Genomic DNA, 23811 nt, shown 5'->3' on the forward strand with positions numbered 1-23811 from the left:
GATGATTGGTGCCTATTAGCACTTGGCTTGTAATATTTAGTCATCAAATAAATAAGTGTCTATTAGTATTGTTCACGTAAAGAGCTAAAGGTAATGTTTCTCCCAGCAATTTGAATGGCCATCAGGTAAAAGCTTATTTATATTAATTTTTACAGTGCCTTCTGTTTGGCTGCAATTACATTATTCTCAGTAACAGAGCCCAGTGGAAATCTAAATCTAAGATATACCTGCAAGTAACAGGTAATAGTTTCCCCAGTGGTAAGCATGGTCTCAAGGCAGCTCAGTGCACAGTTTGTGTCCTGTCTCAACCTGCTGACAGATCTGCTGACTCCTTTTACTTTTTTTATTGTCTCATGGTTTCAACTCTTTATTTCCAAATTTACAGTTGATTTCATGAACTTTAAAAGTCTTTGAATGCTCTGGACCTTCACACAGTGGTCCAACCTTTTAAAAGTGGACACAAAATTTATGATGGCACTAAAAATCAAGCAACAGCCAAATTTTACTTTGCTAAGCTGGAATTTACCAATAGGATCCATATATCTGGATCCATTAATAGTAATTGCAGTTGCATGTGTAGGCTCCTTTTTGTCTCCTGGAAAATCAAGTGGAACATGGCTGCTTTTGCTGGTGCTTTTGTACAGTTTGCTGAAGAGCAAATACTGCTGCGTGTTCCCGGGTCACCTGGCTGCTAGAACAGATGCAGCTTCCTGCTGTGAAAAGCAGCAGTTTCAGGAGACTTGCAATAGCTTGTGACATTTCCAGATTGAAAACTCTTGATAATGCTTACAAATTTGAGGATATTTTTTCCATTAAAATAACCTGAGTTCAAAAATCTTCAGTGCTATGTGTGTTTCAGAAGCTACTGTAAAAATTTTGGGGTTGTATTTAATCATTCTTGGACTAGCTTTTATCCCACTGCTACATGAGGGAATGCTGTATACATGGCATTATAATCTTATGGTATTGCTGTTATTTATAATTGGTAAAATAAAGCTGGATACTAGTTTCAGTGTATTTGACTCGAACCATACTCTAAAGACCTTATGTACTAGTTTCTTTTTATTTTTTAATGGCATTAATAGCTTTGAGATGTATTCAGATCAAAACATGGATTCAGATTATATTAGTCCACACAGGCAGCTGCTGTGGTCATCACCATCATCAACAGAAACACGGATCTTACCCTTAAGGTGTCCCTCAGTATTTGTTAATAAACACTGGGCTCTTGGTTTCATTGGGACTGATGAGCAGAAGGAGACATTAACTGCAGGTAAAGGCCATTGCAGGAATGTTAGGAATTTCTCTTAGGAGCTAAAATCCAGGACAGTGTCACAGCTGTCCCTCTTATCACAGTAACTTGAAACAAAATCCCAGATCAAAGCAGCACTGAACTGTTGGGGGCTGAAAATCTGGCTAGGGGGGGTTGTGGTTAAACTCTAGCTTAATAGCTGGGAAAGGCTGGAACTACTGCTGGTATCAACAGTGATGGGACTTACAGACACCTGTCAAGGTTACAGATCTCATTTAAAGGCCCAGGCCAGGAATCATTTACACACATGAGTAATTTTACTGTGAATACTGCTGACACCAGGGAACATACTCATATGAAATAGTCGTTTAGGATTCATAAATGTTTCAGAGATTTTGCTGTTTGTGGTGGGAACGGTTTATGAAATGAAATTAATTCATACCAAGTAGATGCAAGCTCATGTTGAAATGTCTGCTGTTCATTTGTGAATCTATTCAGATCAAAGACCAGTCTGGATGCTATGTAACAGGTGATGTAGGAAAGTCTCCGTTTGCCAGTAAGGAAGCTGACAGATGGACATTTTCATAAGAGATAAATAAATAGTTGTGTACTAATTGTAGTAATTTATTTTTTAAATTGTATATCTGGAACCAAATCACAAGACCCTATTTACTAAGGAAAAGTCATCAGCACTTCATTATTTAGATGATACTTTGCTATTGTCTTAAAATACCCAGTCTTATACAAATAGCTGTGCTTCAACCTCTTCAGCTGTTATTTAACTACAAAGAAATGCCATTGTTCTTCCTTACTTTCCAGTACTAGCCAAACTTAAAATGAGTTTTAAAGCCAGATACAGAAACACAGCATTCCCTTTGACAGGCAGAGGAACCACTAGTTAGCAGCATCCATAGGTATTTTTATTAAAAGTTGTTATGCATTTTCCTGCCAATAGGCTGAATGCCGTTCCAAGCTGAGTGGCTGAGCTAGAGCCAGCTATTAAAGACTCAAACTCTTAAGCCTCAGTCCTGCGCTCATTAAAGTGCTGCACTGATGAAAGCCATCAGGAAAGCTCACCCTGAAATTTTAATGGTATAGGGACAGTCCCGCAGGCTCCTTAATGTTTCATCAACGTACCATGGCTATTCCAGAGAAAAAAAATCTTAATAAATATAAGATTACGTGTCTATGGATGTCTTTTCATCATATGGTTTAGGCACCAAGTAGTAAGATACTCTGACTTGCATCAGTGGCTGTATACTGGGGCAACGCGATCGCTTGTGCTCTTGGTACGGGGGGCTGGATGTCAGACTTCATAATTCAAAAGCAGGCTTCTGCCAGTAAAGGAAATCATCTTGCCCTTTATTTATATTAGCTCTACCTAGAAAAGTGTGGTTATCCACGCATAAGCAAGGCTGATACTCTGTTAGTGAGAGCAGGGGTCCCCACACTGTGCATATATTGACCTGAATGGGGATCAGCTTCTCCCCACAGCTGATGGCCTGACTGGGGACGGCGTCCTGCTGCAGCACCGGCTTCTGCTAGTTTGTCAACTTACTGCAAGGGCTCAGCTGGTCCCTAATCCTCTGGAACTTTGCAGGCATGCAACCGAGAGAGAGCAGAACAGGCACCTGGGGAATGGTGAGATGGGGACGGGTGATGACAGAAACATTGGTGTGATGGAAGGGTGTGAAGTGTTACATTAAAGAAAGTGCTAGTGCCAAAATACATTGGTCTGTCAAAACCTGCATGAAGAATGGGAATCAGGGTGTGCCTGTCCTTACCTGGTGCATTGCAGATCTAAAGGATATGGAAATACTTGAGATTGTTAAGGAAGGACCTAAATATCTGGTGTGTTGCTCTCCATGGGGCTAATTCAGGATCTGGTCCTTTCCTATTGAAATTGAAGTGTTACATGATGAGTGCTACAGAAATGGTCTTGTAAAGAATGGGTGCTTCTGGTCCTAAGCATAGCTTGGAGATAATTGCACTTGGTTCAGTGAAATATTATTACTGATACTGCCAAAATACAAGAATTTAAGTATCTGTCAGAGGAAAGCTAAGTCTGCTCAAAACAAATCTTCCCATGGCATCTAAGGTTTCTTCCCTGTGCTTTTTTACCAGCAGCATCTGGAGGCAGATAACGATGTGGTGGGTTGTGATGAAGTGTGATGCAGATGGTGATTTCAAGGGGAAGCAGACTTTCAGAAGATTTTGTCCCATTAGAAACCCTGGCATGTCATGGGCACGTCACATTTTCCCTGCGTACAGCAGGGTAAGTGTCCAAACTCGCATTGCATTTCTGCACTTCAGCATACACGTATATTCTTTGTATGGGGCTTTATTGCAAAGCCTTCAAGACTCAGAGGATTTAGGGCTTCGCATTATGTTTTTAGTGTGGGTTATAGGAGAAAATAAAAACAAGGGGCTGACTAGAAAGAACTGGTTGTTCCTACCAGCTATTGTGATCGAGGAAGAACACTAACTTCCAATAAAAAGCTCCTACAGTGAATATAATGCAATTGATTTATCGCTCATTTTTTACTTAGGTCAAATAAAACTCTATCTGGCATTTGTTAGCTAGGTGCAATTGTTGTAGAGCTGAGCATGCTGAATAACGAGTAGGTGGATAAACTTCTGGTTAAAACAAGCCTCATTCCTAACTCAACCCTATAAAACAAAGGGAGAAATGAAAAGTCACACTAGATGGGGTTTCCAGGAATCCAGTGTGGTCAAATATGGACAGGCTGTATTCTGTGCAGTCACTTCAACGTAATGCTCTCTTCTGTGGTTTTGTGGCAGTCCTGCAAGATTCGATGAAAGCATGGAGTGGTCAATCGAAACAACAGCAGCTACTCTCAGTCCTCCTCCACTGCACTGTGCAGGGTTGGTGCCTCTTTCAGGTACTTCAGCCCACACGGTCAAAATTGGAGCAGTACTCTCATTTTAAAAATTAAAGTAGTTGTAATAACTTTCTGGAAGGAATGTGGAAAAGTTGGACTACTCCTCGTAAGGTGCCTATGTGTTCATTATCAGGCTTTCAAGTGTTCCCTTGGTTAGCTCCGGAATCAGGAGCAGAAAGCTCAGTCTATGTGACACCGCACTGAGAGCCAGCACAGTTACCCTGCTTTTGCGTCCTGAGCGAGGGTCTCTGCATGGGGCTGTAGGGACACAGCAGCAGGCTCAGAACAAGCGTGGGATCTCAGTCACATCCACTGCGTGGTGCAAATACCCCCCAAGGGCCACCATCCTGAAGTTTATGTTTGGTAGCTGATGAACTGCAAATACAGTTCCTACTCACCACACCCTTATACAGCCTTGAAAGCCCTCAAAAGCAGAAACTCTATCTCTTTCTGAATCCAAACCCAGCACCCTATTTCTCTGATGGCTTCTCTTTCCTATTCTCATAATATGGGTTCCTGTGATTTTGTGTGAAACTGAAAAGCTTTAAGAATTTGAAGGAAAGTCACAGCATGGAAATGCCTTTGTTTTGCTGTTCTGAAGCCCTGTGACTTTGTAGGCTTTTATTCTGGTAAATCTAATATGATATGTTATATTCTGAACAGAAATGCAAATAGAAAGTCCACCTCCTTGCCCTCCTCCATATATTTCATAGTCCTGTGATTTACTGGGATCAATATACATCAGTAGAGTGGAAAAACTTCAGAAGAGCTTTAGAAAAATGAAGCTTTACCACACACTTCTGTCAGATGCAAATATGGCATATAGGCCGGCAATATGTGGAGCTTTCATAGAAGGTGTTATATCATTCCTGGGTACCACTTCTCCCCAAGCAGTCAGCCTCTGTGGAAATTGAAACTCAAAATTGACATGGTCTGCGATACTTAAATTCAGCAATAAAAGTTGTAAATACCTTGCCATCACATAAAATGCACAAATTTCAAGGGCAGCTAAAGAAACTTTTAAACCTTATCCTTGCAGACTTCTTTCCCTGTCATCTCATGCCTCCACCCAGCTCACTATCTGCGTTAGTGGGGTCAGTATGGAAAACCTGTGTGTCCCAAATGAAAAATCAAAGCAGAGTGGCAGTAACAGTGCCTCATGTTCCACAGAAAGTGCTTTAAAATGAACTTCAAAGCTGCAAGATCAAGACCAGGAAAGTAAATGGGAGAAATAACATCAGTCTTGTGACAGCTATAGATATGATGGGAAGCTAAGCAGTTTTCTGCAGACCTTTTTGAGTAATACAGTCAGAAGAAACGATGGTTTGCTTCTCCTTTCCTTTTCTGCCAATAGCTGTAACTTACATGTTGTGAATTTGTAGATACATATTCAGTTAGCAAATGACAAGCATTGTGATGTTCTCAAATGTGCAACTACTGCCCAAAGTGTGTAGATGGAATTAAAAGTCCCTGCGTTCAGCCTGTGATCCTGCTTTGCCAAGTGAGATATTTGGGGCCATGCTGCATATATAGTCTGGCATATCCCAAGCGAGTAGAAGCCAAACTCACTGTTCGGCCCCATTTTCAGAAATTACTTGACTCGAGAGTGCACAAAACCAGACAGATTTTGTTTTACGTGATAATGCTAGCTGCAGAGAGCTCCTGTGGCTCAGCGCAGCTACCGTTCAGCTTCAAAAGCTGGTCATCTGGGAGCAAATAGATGCCCTCCAGTCTCAGCTGGCATTTTGTGCCCCTTTTACTCTCTCAGTTCTGTCGTAGTGAATGATGTTCAGTTAGTTAAATGTACTGCCTCTGCTCTGCAAAGCTGCCAGCAAAATCTTTATAATGAGATTAGATAATGTACAGCCTTTTCCCTAAGAAATGGTCTCTAGCTTTGGGGGTTTTCTACTTAGTTTTGCTAATCTGGCTGCTGATACTAAAAACGCAGACCCTTCTCAGCAGAGAGAGTCCAAATTGCTTTTAAACTATGGCCCTGATTTTACAGAGTTCTCTTCTTCAGTGCCCAGGGCTCGATCCCTGTGTTATTAGTGTGGGTTGCTGGGAACTTTGCCTGAGGACTGATCGCAGGGATTGAAACCGCATTTGGAATGTGGCAGCTGGTTACAAGCACAAAGCAACACCAGCACACAAGCCATGTTACCCATTGAAAACTGCAGTGAGGTTTAGGAGAGGCAGAATGTAAAGAGGCTTAAATCAGTTACTAAAGTGGAATATCTGCCCTGCTCCCTCATCACGGTTTCCAGAACGGCAGGAATTATTCCTCAACTATTTCAAGAAACAAATAAATTCTTTTTCTTCTGGTGGGTCATAGGTAAGAACAACTTTCAGGGTTATTCTTGCACGTAATGGGAAAAATGCAGCCTTTCATTTATTAAGATGAAGACAGTCTCATCAGTATTAAGTCACATTCCTGTATTTACCTTTCTGCTCACCCTGTGAGGCGAGCTTTTGGCTTCACTTTCTGAGTCACTGAGCACAGCTCCGGCCGCAGTCAGTGGGAACGAGGGGTGGCTCTGGCAAGTCAAGGCACACGAGCAATTAGCAGCTCCTGTAATGGATGCTTCCATTTGAAAGGCTGCTCTAACAGTGTCACAAAGCTGTAAAAATCATTCCAGAGATGACGGAAGAGCTCGGGTCTGAAGCTTTAACTCTCATCAGGCTTAAACAGTTTAACATGAAAAAATGAATAGCGTGGGCCTTGAGACAGCTTTCATTTTCCAGTAGTAGGTTATTGATTATTCAGGATTATGCAGCCAGGCATTGAAATTCTTCTTATGAAGCAGTTGCCATCACCTAATGTGCTTGTCGCATAGGATTTCTTTTATGTATAAAACCATAGTGTTTGATTGGAATCAAGGCTATATAGAGTCTCTCAAAACCTGTAGAATGTAACAGAGGATAATTCCCTTTCTACAGAGGATGTTGTTAAAAAAAACCTTAGAAGAAATTCCGTAGCAAGGACATGAATATTACAAAATTCTAAAGGATCATCCAAAAAGCTTGTGGAATGATTATCACTGTCTAATATTTTCTATATATCATGTGTCAGTATTTTCAGTGGATAAGTCATTGTGGTGCTCTGCATTCCTTAATGGAATGAATGACTTTGCTCACAAAGCTTAACCTCCACGAGCTTCAATTGCCCTTCTGGTACGTAATAGTGATGATACTAGCTGAAATACCAGGATTGCTGTATATTTGAAAAGTGATGAACTTTGCTATTCATTACTAATTATCCTGTAATATTTTTCATTGAAATTGAGATTCCTTTAAGAGCTACTGGAAAAATCTTCTTGCTCATAGAAGTGCTTCCATAAATATTTAAAAATTTATGTAACCTTTGAATATTTTAGCAACATTTACATTAGTATAACAAAAATGGGTAAATGGGTTTACATGCCAAAATACAAGATTCTGAATCTGATGAATACAAGCAGGACATCTACCATTATCGTATCTCCTCACTCCTGTTCAGTCTTAAAGTTCTGAGACTTTTTAAACCTTGGGGTGTTTAATTAAGGACAAACCACACAGACTTCTACCTAGAAAATGGACTGATGCCTCACAAATTTTCAGTGTTCATAAACTTGACAGGATTGCCATGTTAAAAACTTCTCTTTTTGTCCTTCGAAGCTCTCCTTCAGAGACTGGGCTGATACCTCCAGAGGTAAAAAATCACTAGGAGAATAAGCAAGCTTAGACTAGACTAGACTCACAGAGTCAGTACCACGCGTTTATTTTTAGGTCTTATAGTTGTCATTCTTTCCACTCCTGTGTACAACAGATACATAACAGAACAGACAGTGTTTTGAGTTCACCATCTTTTGAAAGACAGTCTTGGCTTATATTTGACATGAAATTTGTCTTTTATAAACTATCTGCCTCCACCAGTAATTGAATGAAGATTTCTTCAGAATCTGTAGTGGAATTTAACCCAGCAAAACCAAAAAAAAAAAACCAAACCACATTCTTACAGAAGTGTCAACAGCCCCTTTCTGGCCGCAGAGCCCAAGGCAGTGTGTTCTCCCATCCTTTGTGGTGACCTCAAGCAGCTCATGCTCCCTTCTTGCAATTCTGCAATACAGAGGTCATGGTGGGATCAAGACCTTAATCTGAAAGAAATAAAGGAAGACCAAGAGATTCTGCATTTGACTGGTAATAGTGCTAGGAATCTCCTTAATATTTGCTGCAGCGAATGTGTTCATTACCAGATGGAAAGGTACATTCACTCCCCAGATCACAAAGTCACATAGTGCCGTAGGTAGTGATTCAGGGGTGACTCTCTCTTGATTTCCAGGCAGTAGTTTTCTCTGTCAGCTCAATAAAATGTGATTTGTTGCAGAGAGAATCTATCCAAGTCATTTGGAAAGGCAATGGCCTTTGTTACAAAGGGGCACAAAAATGTAATGCCAGAAAAAAAGGCAAAGAAGAAACCTCTAGGGAATTGTGCTTAGTCCTGTCTTTTGCTGTCTAGCTTCTTTATTTTAGTTTTAATCTCGAGAGAGAAGTTAGAAAAATAGAAAAAAGGGGAAAGTAGCTGAATGCAGCTTAATAATGAAAGAAATTGCTGAAATAGCATCAGAAAGCTCTTTAAAATGCAAAACTTCTTGCTGATCTGATACGCAGAATAGAAAAAACCCAATCACTTAAAGGTGGTGGCTAAGCAGGCTTTCCCTTCATCATCTCTCACTTCTTCTGATGCTAAAGATAAAAAGCACTTTCAGAGGGAAGATGTTTTCACAGCAAAAGCATAAATACTACAGGAGGTGGGAGACTGTTCACAGCGTCTCCAGGTTCTATTAGAAACTTCCTTAGACTACTGTGGGCAGGCCTCGCGGATGAGAGCCAGTCGTTGCACTGCTCAGGGACCTTCCAGAAGCATTGCAAAACCCTGGAGGAGAACAGAGATACTTTTAGCTATCAAAAATGCTTAAACAAATATACCTTTATAATGTTCTAATGTATCCAGTTTAATTTATTACTCTTTTTAATCTCCCTTCTATCTTTCCCCCATGATTCCATGAGACACTGTTTTAGGTTGTCCCTACCAGTGCTGTGTTTCCATCTCTTTTGACCCCATATAAGAACAAATAAAAATAATTTTGCCAAGTCTGTGTTGAATGACTCCTAAACCAAGTTGACTGTGATGTTATTTCCATCTGAGTTAATCTGAGCTGAGGGGCTCTGTTGTTGCACCACATAACCCCTACCCTTTTTTTGTGAGGAGCATCTGCTTAGTAAATTAGGCCTTATATGTGGCTTGCTGCTGTTGTAAATTGTAGCAGAATCAGTACATCTGGATTTGTTCTCTGAGGCTGAGAAATCCTTTGTGTTTATTTTTTAAGTGACACTGTGTAAGACAAGGGCAGGGGAAGCAAACCCCCTTGCTCTCATTCTTCTAGCTTGCTACAGCTGAGCTTAGCTGGAATGTGTTGCTTACAGACGCTGTAGACTGTGGAATAGCTTTAACTGAACGTTTCTTGAGGAGTATCCTTAATCCTGTACATACGAGGAGCATGCACACATTGTGAATTAGATGCTGAGATAGTTTCTCCTTTTCACCCCCCGTATAGCACTAGTTGGAAAGTCTGTTGCCTTTCTTTGTCAAAAGCAATCAATGTTGCTTCAAGAATGGATGCCTGAAAGCACAACAGTTAAAATGCATACAGTAATGCAATAGAATGTAAGCTTTGCTCTTCCTGTACTCTCTGTGTGCTACCTCTTTATCAGAAGTACAGGAACAGAAGAAAGAGCATGTGTAAGGACATTAGCAATGCTTGTACTTGGTGAAGAGAGTAATGTTTTTCTCAATGCAACTCATAAAGACCTGCCACTATTGCTGATGCATGTCCAGTAATAAATATTTACGTGTAGCAATTTTAAAGGCTGTGTGGTAGCTACAACAGCCACCTCCTTAGGATGCTGTATATATTTGTTTAGCCATTTGTTTGTCGCATACCCATGAAGGCATATAGCAGCTTTACAAATACAGATGGAGATTGGATCTCAGCCCAGAACCATTTAGGAATTGCAATTTTGCTACTATTGTTACTGGCTTTTTTTTTTTCCCTAACAGTCGCATTTGTTCCATTACTGACAACTTTGGGCTTCAGATAATATTATATCATACATCCAGACCAGACCCGGTCAGTCTCAGGCTGAATCAGAAATCTTTTCTTACCAGAAATCTTTTATCAGCACATGCATGTGGTTTACTATGTGCATAAATAAGCAACTTGTACAACTAACTCAGAAAGTTCATTCATTTGTCTTTGGGATCAACTCCATAGAAATGAATGGGATGGAACCAGTTTCAGGCTGGCAGTGGCTACTGCTCCAAGCGGAATTAAATCAGATCTTCTTGACAAGCCTCCCAAAAGCTTCTGCTCAAAGGAAGATAGGGCTAAAGAACAAAGAGCCATATCTGAGGCTGCTTTGTCAAATGTTCCAGACACAGGGTCTTCTCCCCGAGGCGCACTTGCTCACTCACTCGCCATTTGGCTCTAAAAGTTGTTCTGTGCTCCAGGTGCAGTGCAGGTCTCTGTTGCTGACCCAGGCTCCCTGGGTTGCGTTGTTTACACCAGGGAGGGAAAATGGACAGAAAGAGTTGCACTGACTTTCCTGAGGTTACAGAAGAAGACAGAAATTATGAGTCTGTGTCAGCCAGGACTTCTTTGTACCCTGAACTTCACTGAGGATGTTGTGCCTGTAGGTAACATTAATTTGTGGTATATTATTTAGATGTTAATTCTTTTTCACTTAAGCCATCTAAGAATTAGGTATCTGGTCTAAGATACTTGGCAGGGTCTCCATCTCTAGTGGAGAGACACAGGCAGCTTCAGGGGGAGAGGTAGTAACGCTGCCAAGCATCGACAGAGGCAAGTCACCCACGGGCTATTCCTGTTTCCATGCAACTGAGACAGCAGAGAGACAACAGGCTTGTGCAAGACATCAGCAGCTCAAATACAGGACCTGAATGTCCCCAATATGTCCTAGTGGCTGTATAGGGCTCTAGGCAGAACTGCCTCCGTCATCAGGAGTCAAGGCTGTAACTCCTGACATGTAGCTCTTGCTTGCCTGTGCACTTGGAGTTGTTTTCATGAGAAACATTTTCATGTTTCCTCTCCCAGGGTGAAGCTGATGCAATGGCACCATAGAAAGAAAGAGCAGCCCATCTAGGAAAGAGTTCTGAATTACTGCATGGTATTATATATATTATGCACCTCTTCTGCATAGTACTTTTAGATTCAATCAAACAGTCATTCTGAAACAGCCTAGCACGAACTAAACCCCTTTCTGCATTGCTATTCAAGTTAATACATGTAAAAATACAGCATGCCATTCGTAGTGATACCACAAAGAAATTTCTGGCACCTTCAGCCTTTCAAACCTGTGTTTGATGTTCTGAGGGAGAAGCCTAAATGGACAGGTGGGTCAGGTATTGGAGTACGTAGTGCTGGTTTTGGTCAACAGAGCCCAGCTACAGCACAGCCCCCTTAGGGAATGAGTCATAGAAATGTTTGTGTTATGTTCTCTGAAGTTTCCTTTTGCAATCTCACCATCAAATATTTTACCAGAATGTGAGCAGTGCCTAATCCTTACAGAGGATACAAACGGGATGTGTGTGTCAAACTGGGAACAGTTTAGCTCCTGAATCTGTGGTCACAGAGGACATCCATCTGTTTGCTTAGCCTGGGGACACAAGCATTTCCAGCTGATAATCTTCATTTGAATAAAATTATATTGGGAATGGGAGTGGGGATAAAAGGGAGCAGATGATAATATAAATATATGTTCAGGTGGGGAGATGCATTGCCACCACTAACGATACTCATTATGGGTGATGAAATAGAATTCTGACGGGATGGGAGCAGGAGCAGGAGTTGAAGAGATCTGCTGGGTTTACTGTTAATTTCTGCAGACATACCAGCTCATTTAGTAATGTAACAGCTCCCTTTGCAAGCCACTTAATGTATGATTAATGTGCCACAGGATTTCCCCGGACATTTATGACACCTTTAGGAATAGATATGACAATGACTTTATCACATGGAGTCACTTCATACTATCTGCATCCCTCTTAATGATTTATATATTCAGGAGTGATTTTATCACTAGTACTCAGTACCGTAATAAATGAGAAAACTCAATGGTCTGTAAATTACAACATTGATTAAGGAAGTGATTACTGATATAACTCTTACATGACTATGATAATGCTTGCTTATATTTCAGGCCAGCATTTACATGTTAATGATAAATCTACTGCAGTGTTTAGAAATACTTTACAGCTTTAATCAAAATGTAAACATTTATAAACAGATAATGTTTATTGTGGAGGAAATGAGTAGACTTCTGTTACTCTTCAGTGGATGAAATCCACTCCAGAGACAGCTTTGTCTTGAAGACTGAAAGCAGCATCACCCCCTGATGAACGTCTCGTCAAGGTAGAGCTTTGATTTGCTGCTTGCCTCCGTTGAGACTTGTTTTGGTTTGTTTGGTTCCTCTTGACCAAGCTGTGAAGGAGCCTTGCTCATTATAAATTCCACAGCACTGTGATCTGCTAGTGGCTCACTGCATAACAAACCGAAAGTCAACCACCAGCTTCATAAATAGTATCCAGTCTTCAGGCACCTCCAGTGTAATTATGCCTTCTGAGCCAATGAAGGATTTTTGTGTTCAGGTGCTCCCACTGTAAAAGGCCATCATTAACATGTATAAAGAGGAGGGAGCCTTTTTTGTTTGTTTTTGGTTTTGAGGGTTACACTTTGAGCTTGTTTTGTTGCAGTGATTACCTTCTCTTCTTTCTCTCTGTCTTCCCCCACCTTAGGTTTCTGACAGATGTGACTATGTTTTTGTCAATGGCAAAGAAATGAAAGGCAAGGTGAATGCGCTTGTGAACTTCACGTATCAGTATCTGAGTGCTCCTCTGCAAATCACAGTCTGGGTTCCACGCCTGCCTCTTCAGATCGACATTTCGGACACAGAACTGAGCCAAATAAAAGGCTGGCGAGTCCCAGTTGTTTCCAACAAAAGGTGGGTTTGAGTTGCTAAATTTCTTGGGTGTTTTTGTAAAATGAATTGAGGTGATTTTAACTCTCAGCAAGAACAGCCACAGCACCTGCACCCAAAATGCAGCATCTTTCCCTGAGGAACAGCAGTACTGGAATCCCCAGCTTTGCACCGGACATCTGCAGATAGAATAAAGCTTTTAAAATTTGTGGGAGTTTTGCTTCTGTGTGTGCATCTGTCCTGTGCAACAGAGTACAGTGTGGTGCTCTGGTAAGGTCCACATGTAGAGTTGTTGTTGTTCAGACATACCAGCTTAGATGAAAAAGTGGTAGAGTCCATTTGTGTGGTCCTTCATCATGCTAGGTAGCCATGAATCAGCAATGGTCCAAAAAAACAGAAGAGAGGGCTGTTATTTAAGGGGGTATTCTCCATTAGCACTCTGTTAGCTTTCACTAATGTTCTTGAAAACATTTCTTTATGCTTTATTTTCTTATGAAAAAAGACCCACCAGAGACAGCGATGATGAGGATGAAGATGAGCGGAAAGGAAGAGGGTGCACTCTGCAGTACCAGCATGCCATGGTGCGAGTCCTCACACAGTTTGTAGCTGAGGATTCTAGCCCGTGGGGTCAGCTGAGCTACCTGCTGGGCTCAGATTGGCAGTTTGACATTACAGACCTGGTGATGGATTTTATGAAACTGGAGGATCCTCACATTGCCAAGCTGCAGGAAGGCAGGATTTTGATCGGACGGGAAGTAGGAATGACAACGATGCAGGTACTGTGCTCTGGACTGCCACATTCTACCATTCCCATAGAGAACCTGTGTGGGGGCATAAATCCAGTACAGTGTTCTGCTATCTTGAAACAGGATAATTTCCCATTACATTCCTGTGACCTTCTAGAGTGTCACACACAGCAGTAACCCAAAGACAGTGATCCAAGCTAGAGGTGGTCCAAGGCATGCAGTATGGCCAGGAGCTGGAAGCCTTAGAGCCTTCAGAGATCTTTAGGAGAGGCAGCACTTCCAGGCTCAGTGAGAAGTCAGAGCTCTTGCCCCACATGGATGCAGGTTACCACCAGTCAGCTGATGGGCACCATTTTGACTTTTTGAGACAGAGATCTTTAGATTGTGCCAGGTTTCTTTTGACTTATTTAAACATTAATTCAGGAAAAAAAGATACAACCTGATTAATAACCCTGAAAGGCACAAGTGGCAAACACCATATCCCTTTTCTGCCCTGGCTGAGTCCTTACTAAAGCCAATGCACAAAGAGTGAATATAGCTAATCTAGGCTGTAGATATGAGATAGGGAAGGTGGAGAAGACAGCATGTGCATGAACTCGTTATCCTTAGTTCCCTAAAGATAGCATTATGGCCCTTAGTTTCATTAGAGGGAAGTATATCCTAATACCTTTATGTTCCATCAGAAACAGAAAAGAGGATGAGAATTTCCAAGCAAAGAAGTGAAGGACAAATCCTAGATGTTGGTAACCTCCCTATGAAATGGTTGGGAAGTAAATCTGATGAGCTTATCCATACTGGGACACAGAATAACAGGGGGGGAAAAGGTTTAAATTGACTCTTCTAGTGAAATGATGCAAATAACACAACTGAGATAGTGAGATAGTATAGCTCTCAGTATTGGACGCAATGTTCTCAGCCATAACCTCTCTATTGAATGCTTTTCTGACCCCGCTAATGAAATCAGACTGCCTTTTCAGTGTGCTCTGTCACTTCATTTCTATGCATAAAGTTTTGGAGACAAGAAGGGATGATGACCTTAAGAAAGGTTATTTTAATTGATCAGCCCTTTCCTAAGTTGATTCTTTTGTGTTTCTCCAAAGGTTTTGTCTCCTCTGTCTGACTCCATCCTGGCAGAGAAGACAGTGACTGTGCTAGATGACAAAGTGACCATAACAGACCTTGGAGTCCAGCTGGTGGCTGGGCTTTCACTCTTTCTTCAGCCAAGTGCCGCAAGTAGTCGGGCTATTGTGGCTACAACCGTTGCCCAGGAGCTGCTTCATACTCCTAAGCAGGTAGTGTATGCTCCATATTTACTGTTGTTGCCTTTTGGGATGGAGCAATATTTTACCAATAATTTATGAAGTACAGATGATATTTTGTACTAAGTTTAGAAATTAGACTTTAAAGTATAAGTTTAGTCCATGTCTGTGTCAATTGCTTTCCTCTACTGGTACTCTGGAATTGTCTTCTCATTTCTTCCCTGCAAATATGAACTTAATCTGCAGTAAAAATTCTGACTACACTGAAGTTTATATTATTTACATTTTTAATACCCTTACTTAAAATGATGCAACATCTGTTATTTTCACAACACAGTCTTTGGACAGTGATCCTTGTTTTCTAGATGAGCATGCCTTTGTTTTCCATGCCAGAGAGCACAAAGCTCTAAGTGTCACAACAATTTAATATTTTGAAAAGCTATAAAATAGAGGCAGAAGATAACCAAATACATTTCTTTTCCCTCCTGGAGTCATGGCAGACTGCCAGGCTCCCCTATCCTTTTATTTTATTTTATAGATGGGTTTTGGGGGGGTTGTCGTTCAGTTCATTAGGGTACCACTGTGCTGATCCTACTTAATTTTAGCCAGCAAATTTCCATCTCTGTAAAGGGAGTCTTTCAAGCAGCATGTTTCAGGTCACAACCCACATGGAAAAGAACATTGGAGAATACCACCAGATCGAGGCAAACAGTTGCTCTGGAACAGATTAAAACCAGGGGTCAGTAGCAGTGGAACAAGCTGTATGTTCATTGCTCTTTCTGTCAGTTGATTTGGAGAGTGGGACTGGGGACCATGCAATTAACTCTGTCCACAGCTACTCCTCTCACAGAAACTGTATTTCATCTCACACAGATAGGGAGAGATCTCAAGTCAGGTTTTATGGCCCATTTTCATGATTATTGCTACCTAATTTTCTGGAACATAAAAATAATTTAGATTGTTTTATAACTTAGTGACAGGAAAATGTCCAAACTAGAATGACGTGTTGCCCATCTGTTCCATTTACTGCATCCTGTAAACATAAGTATCTTATGTAATTAACCCATTTATACCCTTCTCCAGGGCTTAGAAACCATGTCTGGCATTCTGTCTTCAGACCAAAACTGTAAAAGCAAAAGCTGGAGCACACCTAACCCAATTCTGTTATATAGGACAGAGCACCATTTGTCCTGCAGCATCATTGGAAGAATCATGCCTTTGATTGCAGATAAAAGACCTTGTGAATTGGGAAAGGTTGCACAGATACATTGTCAACTTCTCAGATTTATAGATTATCTGTCCATGGTATGCAAAGATATTTATCAACATCAGGTTATGGCATATTATGACAGGGCATTTCAGTGCTGCACAACATGACATCTCATATTGTATTATGGCACGGCGATATGATATGACGTGTCATTACATGTCACTACAGTTGGCAAGTTATGAAATAATACAAAAGAATAAAAATGTGGAAATGTGGTTTGTTTTGAAATTATTTTTCCCATCATCTGTGTTACAGAATGATTTTAATGAAATATTTTGTTGAAGCTGATGTTCTTTTCTGAGACAATTTCAGTTTCCTCAGAGTGGCACATTTCTGATACAGAAGTGACGGGGCATATCAGGCTCCCATCCTGAGCAACGCCGCCTGCTTCTGGTACTGCTGGGCAGTGGGGGGGCTGCTGTCCCTACTGTCGTCTTGCTGGGCCTACAGATAGCGCTACTGCATTGTGCTCACTGAAGATACCGACTGTAAAACAGCAGTCAAAAGAAAACCAAGCACCTTTTTCTTGGTAAAAGAAGTTTAAAATATGTTGTTTCTTCTCCAGACTCTGTCTGGAAAAAAAACCAGAACCTAGACTCTTGTTATAAGGCAGTGGAAAACCTTCTCTACACCAGGATCTGGAAATCTGGTTGCTTAGTAGCAGTCCCAAATTAGTCAGTTTTCCCCAGTCCTTCTATGCACAGTGCCTTCTGTCCCGGTTTCCTGCAAACACAGAGCAGCATGTTCTTGTGGAATCCCCCTTCAGCCTCTGCTTCTCCTTCCAGCTCCTCCAGTCTGGAGCCTGCCCACCCCCATTGCCTCTGCTTGTCTTCCCACCACCTCCTCTTCACCAGGAGAAAGAAGTATCCTGCCTTGCTCCCCAACAGAAGGCTTTGCTGGAAGCATCACTCCTCGCTTATTTGTGAGGGTCAGTTCCTGCTCCAGCACTGTGAGTGTTTGCAGTCCTGATCCTGGTCATGCCAGCTCCCTGTGGAACCTGAGCCCAGTCCCTAGTTACCAGGGCACTTTAGCAGTGCCTTCATCCCGGAGGCCTGGGCTAATTCCACACACTGTGTAATTCACTTCATACCTTGTTGTAAGCCACTCATTTGTTCTCAGGCCTAAATCTTAGCCTATAGACAGGGCTTGCCCGAGGAAGGGCTGTTGAAAAGAGACCTTAGGGACATCACCAAAATAATGACAGGAATAGATTTCACACTAGAAAATACATTGAAGGAAATAGTCTTAGCATAGGAGTGGCCTGTCCAGTCACATACATCTTTTCCTTTCATTTGCAGTTTGAATTAAGGATATAACATTTAAGTCACTTGCACTTAGAAGAATAATGAAAATGTAGGAATGCTTGTGGCTAAATTTTGCAAGAAGAGACTCATGATCTGGACTCATGATCCAGATGAGATGGATCCTTACTGAGCTGGAATTTCAGAAGGCGAATGCTGAGTGTTTTCTGAAAATCAAGCCCTTTGAAAGAGGTTTCTTTTCAAGGGGGCAGCCCAGAACTAAGGATATACTTGAATGTTGCAAGGCCTTCATTATTTAAGTGTGTCTTTTCCTCTCAAACAGGTTTATAAAAAGGGCCAAGTAACTCATGCAAACCTTAGTGATGCAACTGAAAAACAAAATAACAGTTAAGATAGCCGAAAGTTTTATTTTTCTCAGAAATGATTGTGTATGCCTCAGCATTGTTATATGGAAAAAACAGTCAATGTGTTCTTAGTCAAATGTTTTCCTTGGCTCCACTTTAGCACCTTCAATAGCCAAGCTTCAACATAGATTAGCAAATGTCCTTGGGTAGTTGGTACTCTGGCAGGCACAATATTGTCCCCAACAGATTAGCAGTACATCTTTATAGTGCAGTGGAAGGCATAAAGTGTTATACAGATTGTGCTATTACACATCTTTCAATGTCTTAGGAATGAATTTTGTATTTTTACTGTGACTTTCTTTCAATGAATATAATGACTAGGTTAGTTCCTTGATTATAATGACCACACCATGTCTGCATAAGTAGCACAAAGCAGCCAAAACACAAGTCCTGAAAAGTTGGAAGTTTCTCCAAATGCTTAGCAATCTAAAGAGGATAAGCTAAATGTTTTTATCTTGGATGCCTTAAGTTAGATATCTTTATCTATAGTTGGGCAACTAATTACCTGAGGTGACAAGGTGACCTTAAGTGATGCTGTGCCCATAATTCCTTTTCTTTTAAATCAATGGGGAGCTCATTGGCACTGAAAAGTGGATCAATGACTTAGGTGCCTAAAAATAAATGCAGGTTGACCAACTTTTAAGTATCAAAGTTGCTATATCTTCTTAAAATGTTGAAACTGTAGCTGTGAGCAGTCTATTTTTAGTGGCCATCTGCTCAGGTAGAAAAGCTGTTCTGTTTGGCTTGCTGACTGTTGTTAAAATCAACGCTGCCATCTTAAAGGCCTCTCCAAAATGTAAATTAAAGAAAATCTATAGTGTTTAAGTGTTTTCTGATCTGAGTGAGCTTCAAGGACTCTTAAATTCCAGCTTCCTGTGCTGAAAACTCAGAGTCATATCATAGCTTTTTCATCACTATAGGGTATCGTGTGTGGTCTAATGAACTGAAATGGGAGAGTGGATAGAATAAAAGAAAGAGAAAAGAAAGCCTTTAATAAATAGCTGTGTGTATTAATATATCTCTCAGTCCTACTGGAAAACCTCAGGCATTTTCTTAGGGAAAAAAGAGCAATATTAGCACTTCTTAAAGGCCAAGTTCTTCTCTTTCATATGAGTAGCTCCTGTTGACACCAGTGACAAGGCCCAACCCCGTGAGGTCATCCAGAACCTCAGGGAGTGTCCTCCAAAATGTCAAGATGAGGGTGCTCAGCACCACCTGAATCAGGGCAACAAGCTAGAGCTGCTTGCACATCCCTGCCTTTTGGATTGACACAATAATGCCCTGGTTTAGCTTATGTCCTTTGTGCAAGCTAGTTCTGGGAGTTCACTTACACCTCACAGTTAAGTAACAGATATTAGGAGTATTTTTATGGTGTGGATTCATTACCCCATTCTGGCAGTATAAATTACACTTAAATTGTATTTATATCTTCTTTAAACTGACAGAGCAATGTAGTGGCTCACAAGTATGACAAAGGAATTAAACAGCATGGGAAAGGGAGAAAGGATGTATTGTTAGATAAGAATCTGAATTCTTCCCTTTAAAATATAGGCAAATTCCCACTGGAAAGGAATGTCACGTTAGCAGATTGGACAAAAAGGAGAGAAAGAAACACACAGTAGGGGAATGCATGGTTTGAATTAAGATCTGAGTCTTGGCTGCCTTTCATTTCCACATCGTAACGATCAAGCCCAATTTTTACTACATAAGCCACGGGCTTAAAAATAAATGCACATGTAATACTTTGATATTTCATGTGATAAAATTGCTAAGGAAACCCATTTCAGCATTCAAGTCCCCAGATAGAACAATCAGAGCTGTTCTAATAGAAGTGGCTGAGAACAGTAGTCCCTTGCCTTTAACCGAGGGAGGGATGTATTTGTTTTCTGCAGAGCCATCCAGCCACCCATTTCTTTCCTTTGGTGTCCTGCCTCAGTCCAGGACTATTGCAGCTGACTCCAGCTATTGAGGGTTTATTCTCAAATACTTTTATTTGTGCTTTAGTGAATGAAGACCATTAAAAGGCCTCTTTATTCTGGGCATGGAATAAAATCAAATATACAGATCAGTCCTCACATCTGTGTTTCTAAGCATCAGAATTCTCTAAAATGCAACCAGTCCTACACACTTTACTCTCCTATTTTTTTTGCTTGAAGAATACAAGATAGCATGCCCTGATTTCAAGCTGACCACAGCTTTTTTGAGGTGGTATTGAAGGACACTTTGTAATCACTGACTGTGATGCTGCAGATGGGCTCAGTGGAACATCCTAAGATAAGCAGGCTTTCAAATGTTGTATGATGCTTTAGAGGGCAAAATAATCATTACTGTGGCTCCCAGATTTTCACAGGCAACTTGTGCAAGTCCCAGCACAGTGGGACTCATCAGATCTCTGTATGATGGGCTGTCTGCTGAGCTTCCAGACCAGCTCTGCTTCCTGCATTCAGGTTGCCTTTTGGAGTGTGAGCCTCCTTGTTTTATCTAGGTGGAACAGACATAGCCAGCAAACAAAAGTGTTTGTGGTGGCTCATACAGCAGGTTTGGAATCATTCAGGCCAGGCAATCCAGAACTCCTTGGGGACTGTTGGTTTCCATTAGTGCCATGTTACTTCTGTACCCTGGTAATTTCCCCTTTGTTTTACCCACCTAAACATAACAAATAGATAATAAGGGAGATAAAAGTATTACCAAAAAGCAAAATGCAAGTTTATCCAAGAAGATTTATCAAGTGGCATCTTTGGACTGATAAGCAGCAATGTAATTCAGGGCCAGAAGAGGTGGTGGAACTGCAGCAGATCAAGAACTGGCCATCTTGCTGATCTGGCATGTCATTATACCTGGAATGGAGGAAGAGAACAGCAAAGGCACAAGGGAAAATGTAGACAAAATGTGTCTTGATAAAGAAAGTTATTTGTTTATGGAAAGAATGATATTTGATAACCCGCAGTGGTTGTGCGAAGACGTTTCCTTATCTCCTCTGGACTGGATTTTGCTGTCATTAACATGATGTACATTATCTGACTCACTGCACGTCATCACAGTCACCATATAAATCATCCTGTTCTGTAAGAGACACCGGCACTAATGTGTAGCTGTGGTTCATTTGTTCTGGGAGTGCAACTGAGTATGTGTTTGTGTGTTTGTGCGTGCATTTGTGAAAGAGAGAGGAAAAGTGGAGGAAAGAAAGACTGGAGAACCAAATAATCCCGCAAACTATTTGTTTATGCTTGATAATTAATGAACGCAAGCATTTGTCACCTCAGTGTTTAGGGCATCAGACTAGGGGCAGCAACTTTGCAGGTAAGAAGGCTCCAATCCATCTTCATCTGCTGATAGTAATTGGAGGACCTTGTCAGAGATTCAGAGGGGATTTATTGATGCAGTACATAGGATTTGCAGAAACAGCTCTTTGAAGGACATGATACTAAATCATTTCTTTTTTCTTTCTTTTTCCTTTTTAGGTTTTCAGAATTTATAATCATTTGGGAAATTCACTTCCTTCCCCTGCCTTCAGTTTTCCTTTAACAATGTGAATGAGAGGAGATGATCTCTTGCCAAATAGAATATTTGGGCTGATACAATATACTTTGGCAGGATTTGAGATTCTGTCCCTCTTTCTCTCATTTGTTTTCTTTCCCTTTTAATTAATACTGTCTGTAGTATAAGGATGACAATGTTGTGTTGTGAAAAATTAGCTTCTTCCTATGAAAAAAGGGTCTCTTGGAAATAAAAACCAACAGTGCTGGTTGAAAATAATGGCTAAGCTATTGCCCACCTCTGTAATCTATAGTAAATCATATGTGTGCCTGCAAATTTTAGCTGACTGCCATTTCATTTTTCTCTATCTCTGCCTCATAAAACCAGCAATGCAGAATAGTGAAGAAATAGTGTAAAGAATAAAAGTTGTTTTGAAGTTGCTTACAACTTTGTCAAGTTCTAGCCCTTTGAGCTGAATTTTTCCATGTTGGCTACCGCTTAACCTGAAAGGTGCCTGAGGGCTGTTAAAGCAGAAGGGATCCCAGATCCCGCAGAGGTGCTGTTCCACCACCAATAAAACTTACTTGCATAGTAAGGGCCATAATCGGACCTGGGGCTCTGCAACGCTAGGTATGCTGCGTTTGGCTATTAAGGAATGCACAAAGGATTTAGTAATGTAAATAATTTTGTAGAGATGTGGAACTATGGAAGTCCTCAGCAGAGCTGGGAGGAGGCACAGGCCTCATAATTTCCAACCTTAACTGTACAAAATTCTGCACTTATTTTCTCATTCTGCTCTCCAAAAGAGAGCACCGCTGGCAAACAGTGTCAAGCCTGTTGTGATATACGCTTGAAATGATGCTGGTGGTTTTGCTTTCCATAGGTTGATGAAAAGTAAGTGTATCTTACATACCTCCCTGTTGGTATGCGAGGCTGTCCTCTTGTTTTAGGGAGAAGGAAGGCAACAGGATGTTGAACTGCCGGAGGAGATGCATCTTTTTCTCTCTACACATATCCATTAAAAAAAAATATCCTTTACTTTCCCATGACTGGGTTTGCTCTACTATAGATTTCTATGATATAAATTTAAGCAGTGCCCTGCAGCTTTATGTTTTCTCTCTGTTCAGCCATTTCAGGGTTGTTTCTCTAATGAAAGATCGCTGGTTTAACTTCCTTGCGCAGTTCACCCTTCCCAGCTTCTGTGCCACTCTGGCTCCATTTCAGCTGTTTGAAGTGCATTTGAATCACCAAGAACGTTGCCTTCTTTCCTGTTGTCCACAACTTATTTTTTCTTCTTTCAGTCCCTGAAGAACTTGCTGATAGCACTTTGGAAATCAAATACTCGGTATAGTCCAACCTTCTGCACAGCTAAATGCCCCTTGCTGTTTTCATTGAAAAGCTTTAAATCTAACTAGAAGGGTAGCAATTCCCTTTGTTTATAACCATAGCGTAACAAATTGTAGCCAATTGAAAACCATATTAGGTTGTAAATTTGTATTATGACTGGACGTTAACAGGGTGGCAGTCTTTTTCCCTGATGGTGATTTTCAGCCCAGTTGTTCTGATGTACCCAAGTGTAAAGTTATTACGGCCATCTGCAGTTTAAGTCTGGGAAGAAAAGAACTTTGCTTTTCTGCGAAGTTGCACTCCGGCAATCTGCCTGCATGTCTGCTGGCTAAACAGGCAAGACACAGAGCAAATGAAAAAATAAAGAAATCTCCTGCAAAGAAAGCTACTGAGACGTGGAGAAGTAAATATCTATATCATCTGGATGGGATTTCAAATGGCAAAGAGCTGACCTCTAGCTTTGCGTTTGTGTCTAATGATGACTTCTAACAGTGCTACCTGCAGAGAACAAAGACAGTCCAATTAAATCCAGGCCATTTGTATTTTTGTGGTAGAGATCATACCAGAATCCCGTCCTCCTTTCCTTGACACAGAAATGCGGTGGACTTTTTAATTATCTCAAGGATAAAGTGTCTTTTACTTAAAACAAACCTTTCTCCTGCACAATGGCAATTGTTCTGTGAGGCTTTTTCTTTCAGGTGAATCTTTGGCTCCAACCATTTCCAAGATACTGTGGTAGCTCCTTATTCCTGCTAAGATATTTATGCCTTGTTTAATTTGACAGCTCCCCGTGACACCTGTGCATGGGGAACATGAGGAAAATAAGTGTTCTGTCAAGCGCCTCTAGTAATTTTTCTG

General features: G+C 41.0%; 1 protein-coding gene across 1 annotated transcript in view; it reads left to right on the forward strand.

Moving 5' to 3' along the window:
- Positions 1-23811, forward strand: part of TMEM132C (transmembrane protein 132C) — a 159235-nt gene that overhangs the window by 133880 nt on the left and 1544 nt on the right. The window contains exons 6-8 of the mRNA XM_009643173.2: positions 13007-13212; positions 13691-13964; positions 15035-15226. Coding sequence (XP_009641468.2) covers positions 13007-13212; positions 13691-13964; positions 15035-15226 — 672 coding nt within the window. The remainder of the gene's footprint in view (positions 1-13006; positions 13213-13690; positions 13965-15034; positions 15227-23811) is intronic.

Source organism: Egretta garzetta, unplaced genomic scaffold (assembly GCF_000687185.1).
Source record: "Egretta garzetta isolate BGI_Z169 unplaced genomic scaffold, ASM68718v1 scaffold447, whole genome shotgun sequence".
Lineage (NCBI taxonomy): Eukaryota > Metazoa > Chordata > Aves > Pelecaniformes > Ardeidae > Egretta > Egretta garzetta.